Source organism: Labrus bergylta, chromosome 14, assembly GCF_963930695.1.
Source record: "Labrus bergylta chromosome 14, fLabBer1.1, whole genome shotgun sequence".
Classification (NCBI taxonomy): Eukaryota; Metazoa; Chordata; class Actinopteri; order Labriformes; family Labridae; genus Labrus; species Labrus bergylta.
Window position 1 is genome coordinate 12359941 of NC_089208.1, and position 21156 is coordinate 12381096.

Sequence of the window (21156 nt, forward strand, 5' to 3'; positions counted from 1 at the left end):
ACAGCCCACCTTGTCTTCAATACTTTCTGCCGGCTATGCTATAGACTAGTAATGCCTGACTTTCACAGTTTGTCCACCAGCTAGTTCATCGATTGGTGACCAAACTCTGGTTAGGTAGTATCTGAGCAGCACCCAATATGGAGGCTTTGAACTTTACACAACTTTTCATGCAGAAAAAGAGGACGTTCTTTTGTCTCAACAGTCAAAAATCAACCGCACTGGGGCTAAGTAACCACTACCTGAATCACTTTAAGTCCCTGAAAGGTGCTGACCGCTGACCAGTTGAGCTTCACTGTCTGTGACATACAACCAAAGATCTGAGGATAAGACAATTGACCACTGCTCTACTGCCCATAGTGGTCTGTCATTTTTTTCCCAAACAAACTAACTCCACTCCTGTAGAGACTCATCATTCATTAAGGATAGTCCAATAATGGAAGCTTAATACTGAAGAACCACTTGAGTTCAGATCAGGCAGAGTGTTCCTTCCCAGAACATCAATATCCAATAGATTTCAAATCAAAACCTTCCTCTCTATTGGATGCAGTAACAAGGAAATAACAGTGTTTTTTTTTCTCTGGAGAACTTCAGTAAGGATGTAATTGGTATTGGGCACCTGAGTCATTTAGAAGAAACAAAGACTTCAGCCCAAACTATTCCAACTTTCTAAAGTAGCAGGACAGTAGAATCTCAAGGGACAAACTATGCGTGTGTTCCTTTTATTCTTTGGGTCACCTGAGACTGAAATTAACGTCCCAAATCCAGTTGCACAAGAACAAAAACATCAAGAGGTCAGCTAAATGCCCTGTAAAGACTTGCCATACATTGGGAATAAACTGTTAAAGTGAACACAGATCTCTGGGGAGACAAAATGATGCTGTGTGGTAGCTATATTTTCAATTAAATATCTAACACTGGACTATCATTCAATCACTTATTATTCAGCCGATTCATTATGCTATCATCTTTCAGGCTATTCATTCATTGGACATTAATATTAATGACAGCCAAAATCAACTTCATATGTAACTGTCAGTAATCTTTTTAATGAACATCCTGGGGTAATTGTAAACTAACCATTAAACGTCAGCCACATTGCCTGGATCCAATATTGAGTGGACATATACCCTGTCTGAAAACACACACACATACACTCACCCTCTCCAGATCTTGTCGTAGGTGTGTGAAGAGTTTGAGTCGTCTGTAGAGGACGTCCTGCTCCTGCTGGGCCAGGTTGTCCACTTCATCCCTCTTTAAGGTCACCAGAGGTCGATTAAAGTTGGCCTTCCTCTTAAGCTTCCAGAACTGATACAAAAAGTCCACCTTGACAAATATTTAAAAAGATTAATGGCTGCAGAGGGCTGCTTATTACATTATTACATTGTCTTTTTTTCTGCTGATCATTTTTGACAACTGGTATCCATGGCATAAGAAGAAATAATAAGAGTCTGTGCTGACTGTGCATATTTCTATACAAAACCAAAGTATTTTAGCACTTTCAATGCTGAGTGTCCGAAGTGCAAGAACGCCCGCAGTGTCAGCTTTTTTTGTCCCAGCACTTACAGCGCTCCGAGTTAAAAATACCACTACCACTTCTTAATGTCACTAGTTCTAAATGTCACTTCTTCCTCACCAACCAATCAAAATCAAGAAGGGGCTTCCTATAACACTTCGGCAACTAAAATGCCAGAAAAGTATCTAATCCCATTTATTTATCTATTTTTTTGTCTATTTTTCGGAGGGAACAATTTCCAAAAATATGCTCCTGCTAATACCAGGACACGGTTCTGTTCCATTGTTTGTAAAAAAAAGATGTCCTTGAATAAGAGGAAGTACATAACACACAAATACATCTGAAACATACTTGTCAGTTGGGACGGGGGGAAATTGAAGTGCTGTGAGAAAACTTTTCTAACCTAGGTTCAATAAGCACTTTGAATTTAGGATGTGTGCACTGCCAGCGCAACAGTAGACATGGTCCCTTAATGCTGCACTGTCTGCTACTGAATCAATCAAATGATGCTCTTCAAGGAATTGATTCATGCAATATATAAATAACTTCCATTACCATTAATCACTAATCCACCTGAGAGCAACCTTATTTAACAACAGTTACATTTTTTAAAAGACAGCAATTGTGCTCATTATTTTCATCCCCTAGTATGAAAAGCTTTCAGTTGTAGCCTTCGCGCCTCTTTTGTAAGAAATAAAATACCTCGCCTGCAGCCACAAACCTGTCTGAAAAGTAGAGACCGGTTAATCACCGCACATTCTAAACAAATATGTGTGGTTCATCAGACAGTTTTCCTGTGAATAGGGAGCACTTGATTTGATGCAGTGGAGCCAGCACTCTAAATGCAACTCATCAATGCCACATCTGATTGCATTTAATTAGGTGTGAAAGCCAAACTCTTCAATGTGACTAATGTATCATTAACTGAGTGTTCAAAATGCTCCGGAAAAAAAAAAAACCTTTTCAAGTAAAAAAAAAAAAAAAAAAACAACAATTACGTATTAATATTTAAAGGTTCTCTTTTTTTATTTAAACATTTTAGGTCAACATTTACAGTAAGACATTTTCCAGAAGTGCTACATAGATTTATTGAGTACTGTAACAGGATGCAGTGTGCTCTTTTTTTTTTTTTAAATTGGTCTTTGTTAACCATCAAAGGAAGCTTAAACTCCTTTGAGGGCAGCATTCTTTTCATGGTTTGGAGCAAACTCTAGGGTTTAGATTGTATTGTAATTAATCACGTTTTCTAATCGCATCTTTTAATAAGGCAGTTTTTTCTTACCACTGTAACTTTTGCTGCTTTGCTAAAGTGATCATGATGGATAGGCCGGGTCTTTGTAATATAGCAATGAGTAAGGTCTTTTATCTGCTTTTTGTAACATAACAATGAGTAAGGTCTTTTACCTGCTCTTTTGTAATGTTAAAAGACAAAGAGTAAGGTATTTTACCTGCTTTTTGTAAAGTGTCTCGAGATAACACTTGTTATGAGTTGACGCTATACAAAATAAATTGAATTGAATTGAATTGAAATCTTTGGAATTCCATTATTTTGCCTTTGAATGGTTTTTGTTATGCTTTTATTTGGTATTATTGCTTAGCTTTTATTAATTAAGCTAAGTCTTTCTGACAGTCCGAGTGACCACTATACAGACATTCTCAAAATAATGCACTTCTTTTATTCATATGACTCAATTTAGGCATTGGAATTCAACGTTTCAGCAGGCATTGGCTATATACAGTGAAATCCTCCCTGTGAGGAGTAGTGCTTTATCACTTACCAATTCTTATACTGGAAGACGCAAAAATGTGTCCATTACTCCCAGAGGCTACTTCTCTGATGTAAGCCAATGGTTTCCAAGTTTGGGTTTTAAGAAAGCTGGTTAAACATTATATTTTTGAATATTCAGGTTTCTAATGCTGCATGTTAACATTTTGTCCTGAATAAGTTTGAATCCAGAACAGGGCTTAAAACTGGGAGACTGAGGAGCATAAAAATTGTCACTTTCTGGAAAAGGAGATGTAAAACAAGATTTAAGGTAAGTTTTTTTTCCAACTTACTTGTGGTACAGGCAGTGCCAGGTTTTCAGCCACCTCTCTGGGCTCCACCAGTCGGTAGAACTCATCCTCCAGCTCCTGGAGCTTCTGCTTCCTCTGGCTCACCTTCTCCCTCTCTAGCTGTTCCCGCTCTGCTCGCTCTGACACTGACATCGACACCGGGTACAACATGGGCCTTATCTCAGGGTCACTGCTGCTGTTTAGCTGGTGCTGCTGGTCGAGCCGGGGCTCAGGACTGACTTCAGCAGCCCAATCAGATCCAGCTGGATGGACTCCGTTGGTGGTGGGAGTGGTTGTTTGGTTGCCGTTGGTCACACTGGTCAAACTGGAGGCGACGTTGCTGGTAGTGCTGTTGCCGTTGGCGGAACAGCTGTGCTCCAGGCAAAAGGACTTGAAGCGCACCTCGTCATTCTCTGCCAGGATGGTTCTCATCTCCAGGCCGTGGTCGAAGGCGCATGTCACATGGAAGGCCACAATACAGGAGGGCATGGAGCACTGGCGGGGGAGAGTAAAGAGATGTAGGACAGGAATGAAGGGAAAAAGAATAACGTGGAATTTAGAGAATCACCAAGAAAGTTTTTTTCTTTCTTTCTTTCTTTCATTTTTTTGAGTGACTTAACTCTTACTCTCTCTCAGAAAGAAACACATTTCTCTTCAATTCCTCAGACAATTTGTGACAACTATTTGTTTTAAAGTGTCATTCTTGGTCCATTTCTCATGTTATCAGGGTTCCAATAGATGTGCAGCAAAGCGGAAAGACAAGCCAAGTCACAACAAACAGGGTTCACCCATTTGTGCTGACATTTGGTACGTCTATCTCTCTCTTTCTGTGTGTGCGCGTGTGTGAGAGAGAGTGAGTGCATGTGTATGCGTTTCTCAGTGCTATCCATTACAGATCATACTAAGAGGCAGCCTCCTGCTGAGTCCCTCCAGGCGTGGTGTGATTTTGTGAGTCAGTGTGTGAGTGAGCTCTTGTGGCTAGGTGCTGTTGTCACTGCGTGCATGTACATTCACATTGAATGTGGTTATTATGGGTAAGCGTGTGTGTGAGTGTGTAGGTTTGGATTTGTACTTTTCAGAACAGATCAGCCCTGTGACTCTTCTCACAGTGTTGTTCATGAGTATAGTGACAAAACCATCACAAGTCCACCGTCTGTAAAACAACTTTTGTCGAACATTTTAACCAAATAAAGCTCTCCTCCCTCCATATCTCCATGCTTGTTTTTCCTTCTTCTTCTTCATCTTATTAAACCGTAGCCCTCTGCAACCATGGAAGGGACACATTTGTGTACTTTTAAAAATAATGTAGGAGAGGTTAACCTTAGACTGAAAAATAAGTATGGGTTTGTTGTGTTTTTTTTTTTTTTTTTTGCACATTATGGCTGTGATAGTTGCAGCGGCTGTGGGTTTGAATCCAATCTTGGCCCTTTGCTGCATGTCATCCCCTACTCTTTTCTCCTAACATTTCCTGTCTTCAGTTGTTCTATCAAATAAAGGCAAAAAGATTCATCCATTATTCTTTGACAAACGACAGCAGGATTTCAAGTGGAGTGTGTTTTTTGCTTTTTTTACCAAATTCAGACAATGAAAACCTTCAAACACAATAAACCTTCTTTTTTTTTTTTTGACAAGACTACCCACAAAACAGGTTCAAACAAATATACTGAGCTTACACCTGCACTTGGCTGTACACATTTCTTGATAAAGGTATTTCAAACTTCAAAGAACTACAAGGTCACTTAAAAAAAAAAAACGTTCATTAGTTTAATTCTTAGAAGTTTGATAAAAAAGCACACTGACAGTAGATCCAGAAACCCCTCTTGACTCAACGTTTAAAATGTGAATATCATTTAGTTTTCTACTCTTCTGACTAAGAATATTATTCATATCATTTTATCTTCTTTATTTATCAACTAGTCAGACACTGAGAATTATTGGTCTCAAAACCAACAACACCTGGAGACCCCTGCTAAGCCATATTAGACAACAACAAAAAGGCCACTGAACAACAGATATTGAGGACTTAAGTCATTTCAAAGCTTTTTTCACACCTTTTCGGCAGAACTCAAGACCTTAAAACAACATGCTTTTGGAGTGAGACAGTCCTTAAAAAAATCTTTTCATTTCTTTACTTGTCAAGTGAAGAAATCCTGATGAAATCATGGGGTTTTTCTATTTGACAGCACTGCTAGAGCACGTCTGTGTCAATATTCACCACATATTTTCCTGACAGTGCGAAGTGTTGTTCCATGAGTGCAGAGAGATCCTGACACCTGAGGAATATTGATGATTCGTGCTGCTATATCAGATGTTTTTCAAACGTTTGATTATCAAACCTAACATCAAGGATTTTCATGCCCAGTTGGAGTGACCACTGCTTTTCTAAGGGATTGACTGGGTTCATTCCCTGAACATTTTCAATTTATATTGGCTACAGAATAATTTGTATTCACCTGCTGTCCTGTGTTAGTGCAAAGCAAATGGAATAAATACCTAAAAAAGGGTTCCATGCTCCTTTGAAAACTGTCATGAAGAATCTTTAATGAGCAGAGTGTGTCACTGGATAACACTTTATCATTTTTAACAAAAACGTACAGGCTTGACTGGTTGACCTTCCTATTGCACCTTCCTTTTCAAACAGGCTCTAATCACTAGTCCCATTATTTAGGTGTGAACACTATTAGGGAGGAAATTCAAGTGCAAAGGGACTCAACATGTGTCATTAGCCAAACGAAAGCTCGTCATCGCCAAATCACCAAAAGATGAAAGTAACTCAGGGCAATTTGGCTTTAAAAAGTGGTCGGCGGGGGTGTCTGATTGGATGTGAGCTATCTGATTAACAGTTCCAAAAGTTAACACAGACAGGCATTACAACTCACACTTCTTGCCTCCAAATGAGTGACGATGGTGACTGATAATGAGACTTTTTTTGTTATACAAATGCTGAAATTAAGTTCCCTATTTTGAGGCTTTCCTATTCCTCAACTTCTCAACTTTACACAGACAGAAAGCTGATGTTAGCTGCCTCCAGCAAGCTACAGAAACTCTCTCCCTGTGAGTGATTCTGTTGAACTCCCTGTTAATCTACAACATCAATACTGTGACAACGAACACCTGTATTGCTGCACAAACTAGCATCTGAGCACACTTTTACACATTAATGTAATTCCAGGCAACATGTGAATACTGTACATACACATAATGGCACACAGATGAAGTGTAGGACTTTATATATCTACCACAAGGGCATTTTAAAGCTGAGCAGTTCTCAGGCTAATAGCTGTAAAGTAGGTTCGTGTTCGGGTTCTGTTTGCATACTCGGCAGTACGTTAAAGAGGTACGGGGATCAAACTGATCCACCTGCAACCACGAGGCCTCCAATGATCCATAATAGCTCTACTGTGTGTTTACAGTATGTAGGTTTACTTACAGTATATGTGTTGGAGTACTTTTCAGCATGTGATCTAATCTTTCTATTTGTGAGGGTAGTGAACTTTGATGATACACTCTCACACACAATGAAATCTTCCAGGAATTTTCTTGTTTCCATGCCAGAAACAAATCTTGTAGTTTATCATTCTCCTCAAAGGAAATTGTGTCTTAGCATTCTGATTATTTGAAGTGCTAATCCTCTGAGCACAAGCAAGGTTCAAGGTTAAAATGCAACTAAAATTAGAAATATATATGGATGAGTTTTAAGGGATGGTTTCAGCTTAAAACAAGACATACTACATGATTGACCAAAGGGAAGTTCAGTTTTTACAGTCTATACAGCCAGCATGAAGAGAAGTGATTCTGTGTCGCACCTGTATGCATGTTCCCGTGTGTTCTCGACACAGGCTACAAGACAGAGCCCAGCGGCTGGCGGGGATGTGGGACACCTTGGTAATGGGCTCCATCTTCTCTGGGCAGCCTATACTCACCTACAACAAACACAGAACAGGGAGAAACAAATCCATGTCATACAGAGTACCAACTTTTATGAGAAATCAACAGTGTGAAAACGAATGTGATGCATTTTGTTTTTTTGTGATGACAAGATTTGAACACATCAACATTGACTGAAAACAGTTACAATATTCTTTTCACTAGACAAAAAAAATAATTGGAAACATTTTTCTTGAGACCTTAGATGCTTGTAATGGCCATCATCACCATACAACAAACAATGATTTAATCAAATTTGAAATTGTCAGTGAAAATAGCAGGTGCATTCCAATTTCTTGCTGGAGATCAAGATTCATCAGTCTTTTCATTTGAATAAAAACTCAGATTTAACATCAATAAAGTAGCATCTTTATTCAAAACGTCATTAGTCTCTACCAAATACAAAGCCTGTACCATGAATCTGACAGTGTATCCTTGGACCCATAGCAGGGACACCTGTGTTCCTTTGAAAAACATTTTTGTAAAGTACAGAGTGACTGATTCTCTCTTCAGCACTCCTTTGGCCCCCAAACTTGTTCCACCAATGAAAACCACAGAGTCATTGACCTGTGCCAACCAGCCATGCAGAATAGAGTGGAGAGCACTCATCACCAAAGTGCCATTCCTTCCTTCCTTCCTCTGCTGCCTCCCCCCCACCTCCTCCCCGCCCCATTCTACCTCTTTCAAATTAACTTATTCTCATATTTTCAGCTTGCCTCTCCTTCCCCGTCCTTCACGCTCACATCAACTAGCTGACAACTGATATCCGCAGGTCATGCCCCTCCTTCCCTTCATCTATCAACTCATCCTTCTATCTATCTGATTTTCTTTTTCTTCTCCGTTCATCTGCTCATTCACTGAATAAACTCGACACGGCCTCTGCGCTTTCTTTATCATTGATGCTTTTTGTGATGCGCACTCACTTGGAGTAAGGGTCAATTTTCACTCCATTGAGGACGTCAATAGAGAGTGGGATTCAGACAATGATGCCACAGCTGCCACCATCAATGTTCTCGTCTTATATAGAGCGGACATACAAAGCAATCAATGGCAAAAAGGATTTACAGTTTTTGAATGTTGTGGTTAATTTATTGGACTGTTCTTGACCCTGAAACTCAAACATGCAGCACAAATTGTATCCAGGGAGCAACAAAAACAACACGCTGCACATACATGTTGTCTAGGGATGTTTCTGCAAGACAAACGTAACAGAAGATGTAACACAGAAAACTGAGGTGAAAAGTAAAGAGAGGAAAATAGAGAAACCTGCTCAGTGTGAGCATCGTTCTTACCCTGCCCACTCGATTTCCACACTATTACCTGCTGCATTCACTCTCATTGGGCTTACCCGAAGTTCATGCCGACTTTTTTAACCAGCCCAGGGGACTGGCAGGAAAGAGTCTGCATAAAGTCAAGGTGAACAGATTTGGTTTGTTTGTGTTCACACATGCACACCTCTTGGCAAATTGTTGGGAAATTTGCATTTGAAAGGAGCGTTTTTTAAAGTTTTAACAAAAAATATGAAAGTTAGGGCTTTAGTTTTCTATTTGATGTGTGTGTGTGTGTGTGTGTGTGTGTGTGAGTGTGTGTGCGTGTGCACATGCAGGCCTGAAGTTCATCCTGTCCCAGATGATCAAATTGTAGCCCCAATTACTTCACATTTCAAAGCCTGTTGATGGAAAAACTGACAAAATTTCAGTTCACTTCAGTGGAAACGGGGAGCAATCACTGTGTTTAAAGAAAAATCATTTTGAAAGAAGGCCTCCGATTATTTGAGTGTGTTTGTGTGTCTGGTGAGTGTGTGGTGAAAAGCCATTAAAAGAGAGACCTCTCTAGGGGCAGAAGGCAGCTACAAGCACTGCAGGGGGGCTGTACCATTTGAAGGCTGGTGGTGTGTTCATGCCCACAAACACACACACACAAACACACAAAACATGCATCCTATTCAGCACTCTCTATTAATGACACTTTCACATACAGAGCCTGCTTTCTGGAAGTTTCCACTTCCATCATATTCAGTCGAAATCTACAAACCTGTGTCGTATCTGTGTGTGTTTATTTTACCAGGCGTCAGCTATTAACACATCTCCAGCTCATGCAGATACACACAAGCACATTTTTGCAAGCAAACACACACACAAACACAAGAGAACACACAGCACAGACATGCAAATTATCTTTTCTTCTCTCCACGGTAGGAGGAGAAAACAAAAGCGAACGGAGCAACGAAAACAATTAGCCCAATCAAGGGTGACAGAAGGCAATTAGAAGTAAAAGGTTTGAGCTGCCAAAAGCTGCTCTATTCCTGCAGAATCTGCTGCTGGAGTGTGTTGTTGAATAGGCTGAAGACACATGACTGATTGCCTTAACAGTTTAAAGGTGTGTACAAAGTTTAAAATAAACACGAGTCCCTGAACCTCTGAATAGAGCGGCTGCTTTAAATCTGTTTCGAGCTTCCAGGTGAGAGACGTTTCCAAAAGATATCATCAAGGCACATCAAGTCCAAATGAGCTGCTGCTTTGCTCTATGCTAAACAAACGGTGCAAATCAAGTCACATTTTCTGCAGACATTTTAAGAGGCAGGTCTTGACTGAAGGAGCAACATGAAGTGTTGAAGCATTTACTGTAAACAAAGAAATGCAGGTGGTACCAAACCGACAGGTGTGAGGGACTCTCAAAGTCTAGGCAACATTTCCCCGTTAATGCTGGAGTTTCAGAGTTTGTCAAGTGCACTTGCCTGCTGTATAAGCCATGAAAGAGTTTTGGGTGGCTGTAATTACTCTTCCTCTTCATACTTACTGTGAAGCTATATCGTCATCGAGGGGCTACGCTATAAGTTGTAGCATCTGTGTGCGCCGCGTTCTGTCTGCGCCAATTGTTTTGCAGGACCCGGCCAAGAGCAGCTGGGTTTGTGAGTTCAAAAGAGTGCACGGGAATAAAGACAACAACATACACATACACACCAGGTCAATGCCTTTCCCAGGTTGATATGCTGTTCATTTGGTGCCTGTTTTGACGTTATGTTGATATAGTGTTGTGATATATGATCGTCAGTCTGTACAGGGTGTTTTATTCTGAAATTGACTGGATGCTCGTTGCATTCTTGTGTCTGACTTTCTGTCCTGGTCGATCTGCTCTGTTGACACATGCTCTGTTCAAAAAAAGAAGAATCTGCTCGTATTTCATGTGGAGCAGAGAGGAGTTGTACTTCTGGGACACATCAGCGCAAGAGCAATGACTCCTTACTTCCCGATCCACTGCTGAAAAGCGTTTGAAGTTCAGCTAATACAAGGCTTTGCAAATATGGCGCATCAGACAAGTGGAAAAATGGGACTAAGTAGACGAGGGCCTTTATGTAAAATGAGCCGATAGATATAAAATAATTAATAGTCCTGGATGCGGAATGCGCATGCAAAGGGCTCAGGAATTTGTGCTACACTACTTTTCTATTATATCAAAATCAAGTAGTTTTCCAACATGGCTGCTCTCGGCCATATTGCAGTGTAGTCATTCTTTTCTGGTTACATATGCATGTGTAATCTGTGGACAAAACAACTACACAGGACTGTCACGAAGAAGAAAAGACTTTGATTCAGCTGTGACTTTCCTGAAACCATATACTGTACAGTCCTTGACCAAATTGTGTAATATTCTGTGAAGTGTATTTTGTATAATGGAGATTTTCTTCTTGTAATTGTACTGGGAAGGCATCCCTTCACGGCATGTTTAGAGAGAAAATATGAATACAGTGGTGCTCCATTACTCATGTACTCACATTCGTACTCGTAAAACTACACGGATACAACGCGCCTCTTTTCAGTTGAGCGGGTAGGCGGAGAGAAGCGAGATGTCAGCGGTGTGGAGATATTTCAGCGTAAACGATGACGACAAAAGAAGAGCAGACTGCAAACTGGGGATGCTAGACTCCCCAGCCTTCGGTGCGTGGCTCACACGCTACAGCTAGCTGTTAACGAAGGACTTTTGGCTCAGAGGAGTGTAGCTGACGCGGTGTCAGTCGGACGTAAAATTGTTGGGCATTTTAAGCATTCGGCATTAGCCTACTCCCGCCTGGAAGACATTCAGCTGCAGCTCAACCAGCCGTGACGTGCAGACGCGCTGGAATAGCACATACTACATGCTACAGTCTCTCACCGAGCAGAAGCGGGCTCTGGGAATATTTGGCTCGGAATATGAACTCCCCGACAATCTTACGTTTGAGGAGTTAACCTTCAGAGACTTTTGACCAAAGAAACAGACGCGGACCAGGGCATTAAGTACTCGTAACGGTACTCGGTATCGGTGAGTACCCAAATGTAAGTACTTGTACTTGGTTTGCAAAAAAGTGGTATCGGTGCATCTCTACCAAAAAGCATCATTCCAAAATTCTTAATCAGCAGAGAGCTTCTTTGTATACCACGGTGATATGAAGCTCTAATATTCTGTTAACTTCTGGTTAGGAAATGCAGTGAACATTTATCTTTCATTAACTGTCAGTCTTTGAGTATGAGTATCACACTCTGAATGCTGGTTCTACATATTTGTTTTCTTCTCTTTGGGTTCAGGATGTCAAAAGTCAAAAGTCAAAAGCAGTGAAAATTGCGGAGGAAAAATAATCACTATGTGGCTTGTGATTAAAGCATGCTTAACACCAGAGAGTCTGTCAGGTGGGTTTCTTCTCCAACCTTTCCTGTTGTAGAAACCATAGTACAAGAAAGCCTTTTTTACATGTGTGTTTTTGTAACACTTTGTAACGCCATAGTTATATAGGACCTGAAGCCATTCAATTCTTTAAGGATTCATGGATTTTAAACTAACTACAGCTGTAAGCACTCAAACCAAAACCTGCACAAATATACGACGCTCATAGATAAAAGAGGAGGCAGGAAGATAGATGTAGATAACAACTAGCTAACACACTATGAGGCTTTTTCGAGTTGTTCATGACAAAATAATAAAGAGTGCTGTAGTCTCTCCTTGGGTCTCACCTCAGGGATCCATAAGGCACAGCTGACGTGGACCCACTTGGTTCCACTGCGGGTGGGCTTCAGGGCCCCCCCTCTCTTGGGGCAGAGCAGACATTTGGGCTGGACGCCCAGAGCGCAGGTCCGACACAGCCAGTTCCCCTGGGGTACCTTTAGGATGCCATAACACGCCTGCCGCAGAGAGTAAAGAAGAGAAAAGGTATAAAAGGTAACGTATGAATTTGAAAGATAAACATAGAGGACATTTATTTCTGAGATATAGTGATATAGCTTCCTTTACACAGAGAAACACTAACTGTAGTATGAAGCTAACTGTCACAAGAATCTGATTCATTTTTCAAAATTGTTGAAAGTTAAATATTCCTTTAAAATGTCAAAGGAGAACAGAACATTTGAAGTCTTAATGCAAAATGTAGGTATTACTAAGAGACCGTTTGAGACGTTTTGAACACTAAAATGTAAAAATGTCTTCAAGGTTTGTTATAACCAGAAAACAACTTCCCTGAGCTACAGACTGTGAAGTAAGCTTCTTTAGCAAACATTTGAAAACCTTTCAATCATTGAATGTAGACCAATATACATCGGCATGTTAACCAGTCAGTGTTACCTTGGAGGCAATCATTTTCTAGCAACTTCCAAGAATAACATAGCATAAATAATGTACAAAAGACATGCTGTGATGTCATTAATGTATATATACATCTTAAGTATATAAAACAGGCGCTAATTAAATCGCATTATAATACCATTATTTAAGATATGTCTCTTCCAGCTCAAATTCTTTGATAAAAAAAAGTATTTCAAGCACTTTTAAAAAAATCATCTGGACCTTCTGGTCATTCCATCATCTTGGTTTTTGTCTGATTCACAATGACAAAAACCATTTTTAGAGACAGCATTATTCCAGTTGTCATGGTTATAAACTATATAACTTATAAAGTTGTTTAATTTAGTGTCTCTCATGCAAAATGAACAAAAAGCAAAACCTCCTTTCTACCTTTCGTCTCATCTTACAATCTTTAAATGTTGTGCTTACTGTTGCTTAAAAAAACACAACCCACAACAAAACCCATTCAACACACTCTTCAACAAGTGTAACACAAAACTACCCTTTGAACCTGAATTATATTGAGTAACGAAAACAGACTTTCAGAAATGATGTTGTTTCCAGAACACAGAACATTAACTTAAACCGTGACCTCCCAACATCCACCCTGTCCTAACTAACACACAGAGGTGTCCTGAATGATCTTTAGACTGTCATTATAACACATTCACTTATATTTGATAGATAAATCCAGGCCCTTAGGTTAAAAAAAGAAAGATTTTGTCAGCTATGATTTATTCTTTAAATGTCTCAAAGTGCCTCTACTATGGGGAATGAGTCTTTTTAACGCCTCTTTCTTCTCCATGGTCTTACTGTAGCTTGTACGTCAGATCTAGCAAATCAGATTTATTATGTATTAAGTCAAAATATTGCTCTGCAAAGCCACTTCATTCTCAGAAGCTCTCTCAATGTTTCAGAATGCATTCATTCACAACATTTTGCAGGAGACTGAACACCTATTACTGGTATTATCTGGAAAGCTACAATACAGAGGGTGCTAACAAAGGGAGCATTGACAGGTGGAAACTAAAAGAGGCATCAAACACTCCATCCTCATTAACAGCAATTAAAGCAAGTTATTGATAAAAGAGCTTTATTGATCAAGCAGTAAGCAGGGTGTGTTTAGTTTAACCTGCTAAAGGTTAGGGAGGTGGTCTTGTGAGAAAAGACACTATTCATGTATTCGCTCTAGAAAGGAAACAATTAGAGCAACAATTTCTACTTCTTTAAAAAAAAAAACTGTAGATAGACTTCAGGTACAGTGTGGGCAGGGAGCTGTAGAGTAGTGTTTTGTGACAATATGAAAACATAAGCTGCTGTGCTACTATCAAAGCTGGCTTACACAGGCCTTCATTTAGATCAGAGCTACAGATAATGGGGGAGATGATCTGTGGCACTAAATTTGATGATTTTAACTATTCTTCATTGCACAAGCTCTCTTATGTTTAACAGTCTCATGTTTAAAAATAAATACTATACATCAACAACACTACAACAGTAAGTAAACTAGCTACTTCTCAGGACTAAGCGTGGGTTTGTACTTTTCAATGACTTGTTCCTTAGCTCAGTTTTAGCATTAGCTTGTTAAATGAGAGTCTGCTGCAGAACAGCACGTCTTTCTTTCTTGTTCTTAGCTCGTTGGCTTTGAACCAACTAAGGAAGGCCGTAACTAGCTTCTGGTCATTTTAACAGCTAGCTATATGGACTAGAGATATTAACATGACGAAAGGTCTCAACTGTTAACTATAACAGTCTGAATGATAAGCTAACAATCCACACAATTCAATGTTCACTAAATGTCTTCAGAGTTCACATTTTCTGCACCTAAACATCAAAACTAGCTAGCATGCTGGCTTGCAAGTCCTAGCTTATTGTAGCTAGTTATTTATTTGTCTAAGTTATAGTCCTATAACATAACATTTGTCATACTAAGTTCCCTTATATCACAGTTTTTTAGGCATATAGTCAATGGTTACAACATTGTTTAGTTAAAATGTAAATGAAACATGTAACGACTACAGGTAGTTTACCTCTCGTGAGTTTTAGCTAAATATTACTGATGCATTAAGTTCTGGTAATTGTTTTGCTTAAACCTTTCTAATTACTGAAGGTATGAACCACATTAATGGTAAGAAAAACAACATTTTTAATTTTGTTCTTGCTAACTTTTAAGAAATTCCTCCTTTTTCAACAAAGTGAAGATCTTAAGCTACTTTGTAAAACAATTCTTGACTGAAAACTTTAGGAATTAAAAACACAAGAGACAATATTTGAAGTCAGGTGTCACAGACAGCAGGGTTTTTCTTTTTTTCACACATAAGGCACAGGTGACAGACAAACACTAGACTTAGCCTGCAGGTGGAGGTAACTATTTATACCCAGTATGAGAACAGCAGGAGAGCAGAGGCACTCCGATCACACTCAAGGTGTTAGTGCCGACAAGGCAGACAAACAATTAACACTGTGTGAAAGTGTAACAAATAAATAGAGCCCCTAAAGCTTCAGGTGTTTCAAGCCATTTTTCAAGGCTCTGATTTCGCTACTGAATAAGGACTTCAGAAGATCAAATATATGAGCACCAGATTCAAGGCAGATCTGAGGAAAATGGCAACGGCATTCTATTGAGTTTTGTTTAAAACATTTAAAGTCCTAAAAGAATAACTGATAATCAAAGTATGGTAACAGGATCGCAATGGAAAGCCCCTTAACCCCTTCATTCCTGACCTGATGAACACAGACGTTGCACTTGTCACAGAAAACCATCTCGTTCCCGTCCTCTCCCTCTGGCGAGCGGCAGACGTCACACACCACATCCTCGTCGTACTCGATGCCCAAACCTTCCTCTGCCTCGATGGCCTGCCGCATCTTCTCGTCACACACACTCTCCAGCTCGACCAGAACACTCTCCATTGTCAGCTCATCCAGCTCTGGTAACGCTGTGGGTGAGAAGACAGATAAATTGACTGGGTTAGTTTTTGTTGATCTTTGCATCTGGACCTCTTGTAAGGCATGAAGGACTGGGATTATAGTACTGTTCTGGTCTAAGGCACATTTTTGTTGCTTTACACATTATATTTTTTTTTTCAAGATAGAACATTTTTGTTTTGGATTCTTTTCTGTTGTTGTATTAACTGAAAATGTGTTCAGCGCAATGGTTGAGACAGAGATACATTTGAGAAAAAACTGAGCCTGAGCAATTAAACAGAGAGTTCAGCAACAGGGTCAGCACGGAGAGGTTTCTTTTACGTCTTGTTACAGACAAGAAAAACAGTAACTGGAAAGCTGCTTGTAAGAAACTCAGACTGAGTGAGCCAATGTAACAAATGGCAGTTATTTTTGGCTGGAACACCGTCTCGCACTTTAATTGGAAATGTACACAGCTTTTCTTTGCAAGAACACCTCACACAGGTCACTGTCTGTTTTCTTTGGGACAGCTTTGGATAAAATGTGCTGAAAATTAGCTGCAGGATGTGGGAGTATGTGGAGCCGCAGACTCTTCTAACCATAAAAAAAGAAGAGACATTCTGCATGAGCTCTGTTACTACAAGCCAGTTCACGAGAACAGCCAAAAACGACAACATTTACCAGTTCTTGCCAGCAGCTCCGTTCACCTCATCAATAAGTGTTGGCATTAGCATACCTTCTTCATTTGCATCTCAAAGAAATGCCTTGCTCTAAGGATGGTTAATAGATAATGAGAACGGATTTATCTGGCAACTGCAAGCTCTCTGCCTCATAAAAAAAAAGATTTTTGAGCTACAATGAAAGCAAAGTGTCTGATTTTCAGGACGGTGGCAGACAGATGTGGCGAACTATTATCTCATTACACGCAACAGAAATTCCATGATTACAAAAATTGGTAACAGCGAGGCATTAAATCAAGAGGGCTTTTTCTGAAATGAAGATTATTTGTGTTCAAAGCAGGAAAAAACATTTGAGATCATATTATTCAGAGACTTTAATATAGCAAAATGTTAATTGTCTGCTGGAAAAGAAAATCATCTCAAATCAAATAACAATTTGCATCAACTGGTTCTGAGCAGGTCGACTGGTAATGGTGCAAAGTGTAGTTCTTACAGTGTTTGAAGTTTAGGCTACGCTTTATCCCTGTAACAGCAAGTCAACTTACTAAAGTGGTATTGGCCAATGAATGATCAGACAGAAAAAGGTCCTCTCAGATTATTTCTAGATATTGCTGGTTAACATAAATTGATGTCACTATAATTTCCTGTGATACTGGAATAATTTGGATGAGACATAAAGCAAGCTTCCTTTTCTTCTTTGGTTGTCTCGTGGTTGGTTTACAACAGATTTTAAACTGTATTAACATCACTTCTTAAATAAGAGTGTGGATCAAAATGGTTCAGTGAGAGGTGCCGGTGGTCTAGTGGTTAGTTCACACGCCCAATGTACAGAGGCTGTAATCATCTAGCATTTGGCCCTGGTTTGAACCAGCTCCTTTCCCACATGTCATTCCCAACTCTCATTCCCTAATTTCCAACTCGATCTACTGTCCTGTCTCTCTAATGAAGACATTAAAAGGCCAAAAATAGGGAGCCGTATAGCCGAGCGGTTATGTTGCACGCCACCATGAACGGATGCTATAGTCCTCATTGCAGTGTTGTGGGCTCGAATCTGCCCTCCCACCACCACCAAATAAATAAATACGATTGGCTGATCAATTTCATGGACTTAATTTTCTTTATTTTATCTTATTACATTTAGTACATCAACTCTCTCACTCTCTCAAGTGAACACAACATTATTTTTAAGTGTTCAAGTGTTTTGATTATTTTGCAGTTCACATAAAGGAATTCTTCATGACACATACTCCAAGTATTAGTAAATAAATAAAAACAGTATATAAACCTCTACTGTCTTGGAAGATTATTTATTGACTTATTTGGAGGTTTCAGGACTCAGTTGGGAGATTCTTCTTAAGTGGAGCTGAGCGTCCTGTGTATCTATTATTTATGTCACTCAATTCCTTCCCAGCCCAAAATAAAAACAACACTTCATTTACTGAGCGTATAAGTGCCAACCCAGTGAAGCCTCAGTTTCACATTACAAGGAAGATCTTAGACGCACGCAAAATCCCTTTTCCTGTTACACTTGTAAATTTTTTCTGGACATCTTACGGCAAAGTTATCATCTAAGTCAACGCCTGCTGCTGTTGTAACATGTTAGTTATGAATTTGGCAATAATGAAGCACTCAAAAGATAAAAGCATGTGATTGTATCTGATGTCGGTATGGAGGCTGCTTTTGAAGAAGCCGAGGAATAGGGAAGTAGAGTTAGTTAGATATTAACCTGCTGTGACATTTACGTCAGAAACTGAAAACACACACACACACACACACACACACACACACACACACACACACACACACACACACACACACACACACACACACACACACACACACACACACACACACACACACACACACACACACACACACACACACACACACACACACACACACACACACTGGTCACACATTCTTCAAGGTGTGTGTATGTGTCTGCACCATGCACTCTGTTTGTTCAGTTCACTCTCACTGAATCAACTCTATTTATTTTCTTTATCTACGTTTCCTTGTTTGTTCGTGTGACAGCTGTGCGCACATGCACATTAATCATTACCTGGATGTGCCCATGACTGCACTTATCTCCATGAAAGCAACAAACACTTGCAGACACAGGGACACAAACATACACAAATCAAACCAGACTTTCATGTGTTCTACTGCTTCTATTCTGCACATTATGCAGGTCATCCATTTGTTCATGCACCTTTTAAACATATTTTCTAATGAAATAAAAGAAGCTTCAATTTCAAACATATAGACACAGAAACAGATAAAACACACCCAAGCCAAAGAGAAACCCATAAAGTACACTTTTATTAGATTTCTCTGTTTTATTGCTTTTTTCTTCACATTATCCAAGTTATCCATGTCTTTATATCCTTTTTCAGAAGTGAAGGCAACAAAGCATCCCTAAAACACACACACTAACACACTTACACATATACACAGACTTGACTTGTTGCCTTAGTGTTTCCTCTTTTAAGACAGACTGCATGTTTTCTGGTGTTGCTGCTCTCAATGACTACTTTTCTATCATATATCCTATAACTTACAAATCTGAAAATCTAACTAACTCCATCTCTTAATCCATTAAAAAACAAATAAGCAAGTACTAAGCATGACAAGTTTCCTCAGTGATACAAGGTACGAGTACTCAATCACTAATTATTGGCAATATAACTCCAGATATGTTTCACTTCTCGCACGCCCACAAACGCTTTGTTTAAGGCTTGAAGAGTTCTACTCACTTAGTGTTACATGTGCAATGAAGATTTCAGGGTTCGTCTAACTAAATATACTTAGTACAATACTTAAACTAACAACTAGGCCACCGACGCCTCACTAAGTATGCATTCAAAATCCAAATCTAAGGCTAAGGGCTAACATAAAATATCTTGACAAAACCGATCAAATGTCTGTTTGCTCTAACAATGAAAGTTATGAGAAACAACCCACCTCTGAGTCTGTGTGTGTGTGTGTGTGTGTGTGTGTGTGTGTGTGTGTGTGTGTGTGTGTGTGTGTGTGTGTGTTAGATTTAAGGAAAATGTGTGTCCCAGAAATAAGAGCTGAAACCCCGAAGGGGATTTATAAACACAATTACAGCTCTTTATCTGAAAGGAGCTGATCAGATATGGAATTCAATGGAGGAGATGGGAGAGAGGTTTGGGATAAGCTCCGGTCACCATGGCAAATGGAGGATGGAACAAAGCAGAGGAGAGAAAGGTGACACAAAAGTGGAAAAGAGAGGGATCGGAGAAGAGAGAGTAAGAAGATAATGATGAAAGAAAGACAGAAAGAAAGAAACAACAACATACTGAGAGTGAGGAAAAGGGAAGAAAGACAAATGTAACTTCCTGTCAAGTTGCAGTTATTCAGATCATCTGCAATTTCAGGAACCAAACTATGACATTTTTAGACTTTTATAAATGGGAGTTTCAGGTTGAAATTAAATTGTCCTGGAAACGACTGCAGATTTTCTGTTGAATCATATCTAAAAACCTTTCTTAGCAAAAATCATATTATCATCAAAAAGGCACAATTTCACCCCAATATTGTGAGGATAGTCCGAGAGTAGTTAGAGTAGCACCTACACCTTGTATAATACCTACACCTATAATACTTTTGACTGAGTGCAGGTGGCAGCCATGATCAACTTCAGACACTTCCAAAGATTCCGTTGAGTCCCAACATTAACAGAGATTTAGCGCCAGTTTCATGATTGTAATCAGGCAGGGAGGCTGTGTCTTCTGTTTGCACTCACCCATCTGTCTGAACTCGTGGTTCACCAGCTCCAGCCAGGCAACATCCAGGTCATCCAGGTCGTAGCAGCTGTAGCGCTGGGTGGGGGGATGCTGGGTAACGCCCTCCCTGTCCTGCCTGTTGTTGGACAGCCCACCTGCCGACTCTGGAGGCAACCTGGAACAAACACAAAGACACATGCAAAGTTAATGCATGCATGCATGTATAAAATAGATGTTGTGGGGGCGTCGGTAGCATAGTAATAGTACACGGGCCGTATGTACAGAGGCTGTAGTCCCCCAAGTTTACGGCCTGGGTTTGAATCCAACCAGTGGCTCCTTTCCAACATGTAATTCTCCACTCTGTCTATCCCAGATTTATGACTCTATCTACTGTCCTATCTCTACATGAAGCCCAAAAATAATAAATGTTCCTAACAACTAATTTCTTACTCAATTTAACACAAAAATTAAATTCAATTTAACTGACTTGTCTGAAGATAAGATAAGAGAACATGGAGAAAAAAGTTGAAATGGACGACATATTATTGAAATTATTTTGCGAGTAAAAGATGTAGTATTGGTTTGCCGACTCTAAAATGAGCAGTTCTGACAACTCTGCGTCTTACTTGCTAACTCGACTCTTTATTTAAACTCATTGCAAAAATATTGCATTGCATTTTTTATTTAAACTGCTTAATCATAGAGACCTGATAAAATGCTTTCCTTCACATGAAAATCA

The 21156-nt window shown here is 39.7% G+C and overlaps 1 protein-coding gene across 1 annotated transcript in view; it reads right to left on the minus strand.

Annotated features, from left to right (window-relative positions):
* Nucleotides 1-21156, minus strand: part of jade2 (jade family PHD finger 2) — a 172526-nt gene that overhangs the window by 59093 nt on the left and 92277 nt on the right. The window contains exons 5-10 of the mRNA XM_020635492.3: nt 20438-20592; nt 15809-16020; nt 12481-12648; nt 7375-7491; nt 3572-4063; nt 1159-1323 (exon numbers count right to left, since the gene is read on the minus strand). Of these exons, the coding sequence (XP_020491148.1) occupies nt 1159-1323; nt 3572-4063; nt 7375-7491; nt 12481-12648; nt 15809-16020; nt 20438-20592 (1309 nt within the window). The remainder of the gene's footprint in view (nt 1-1158; nt 1324-3571; nt 4064-7374; nt 7492-12480; nt 12649-15808; nt 16021-20437; nt 20593-21156) is intronic.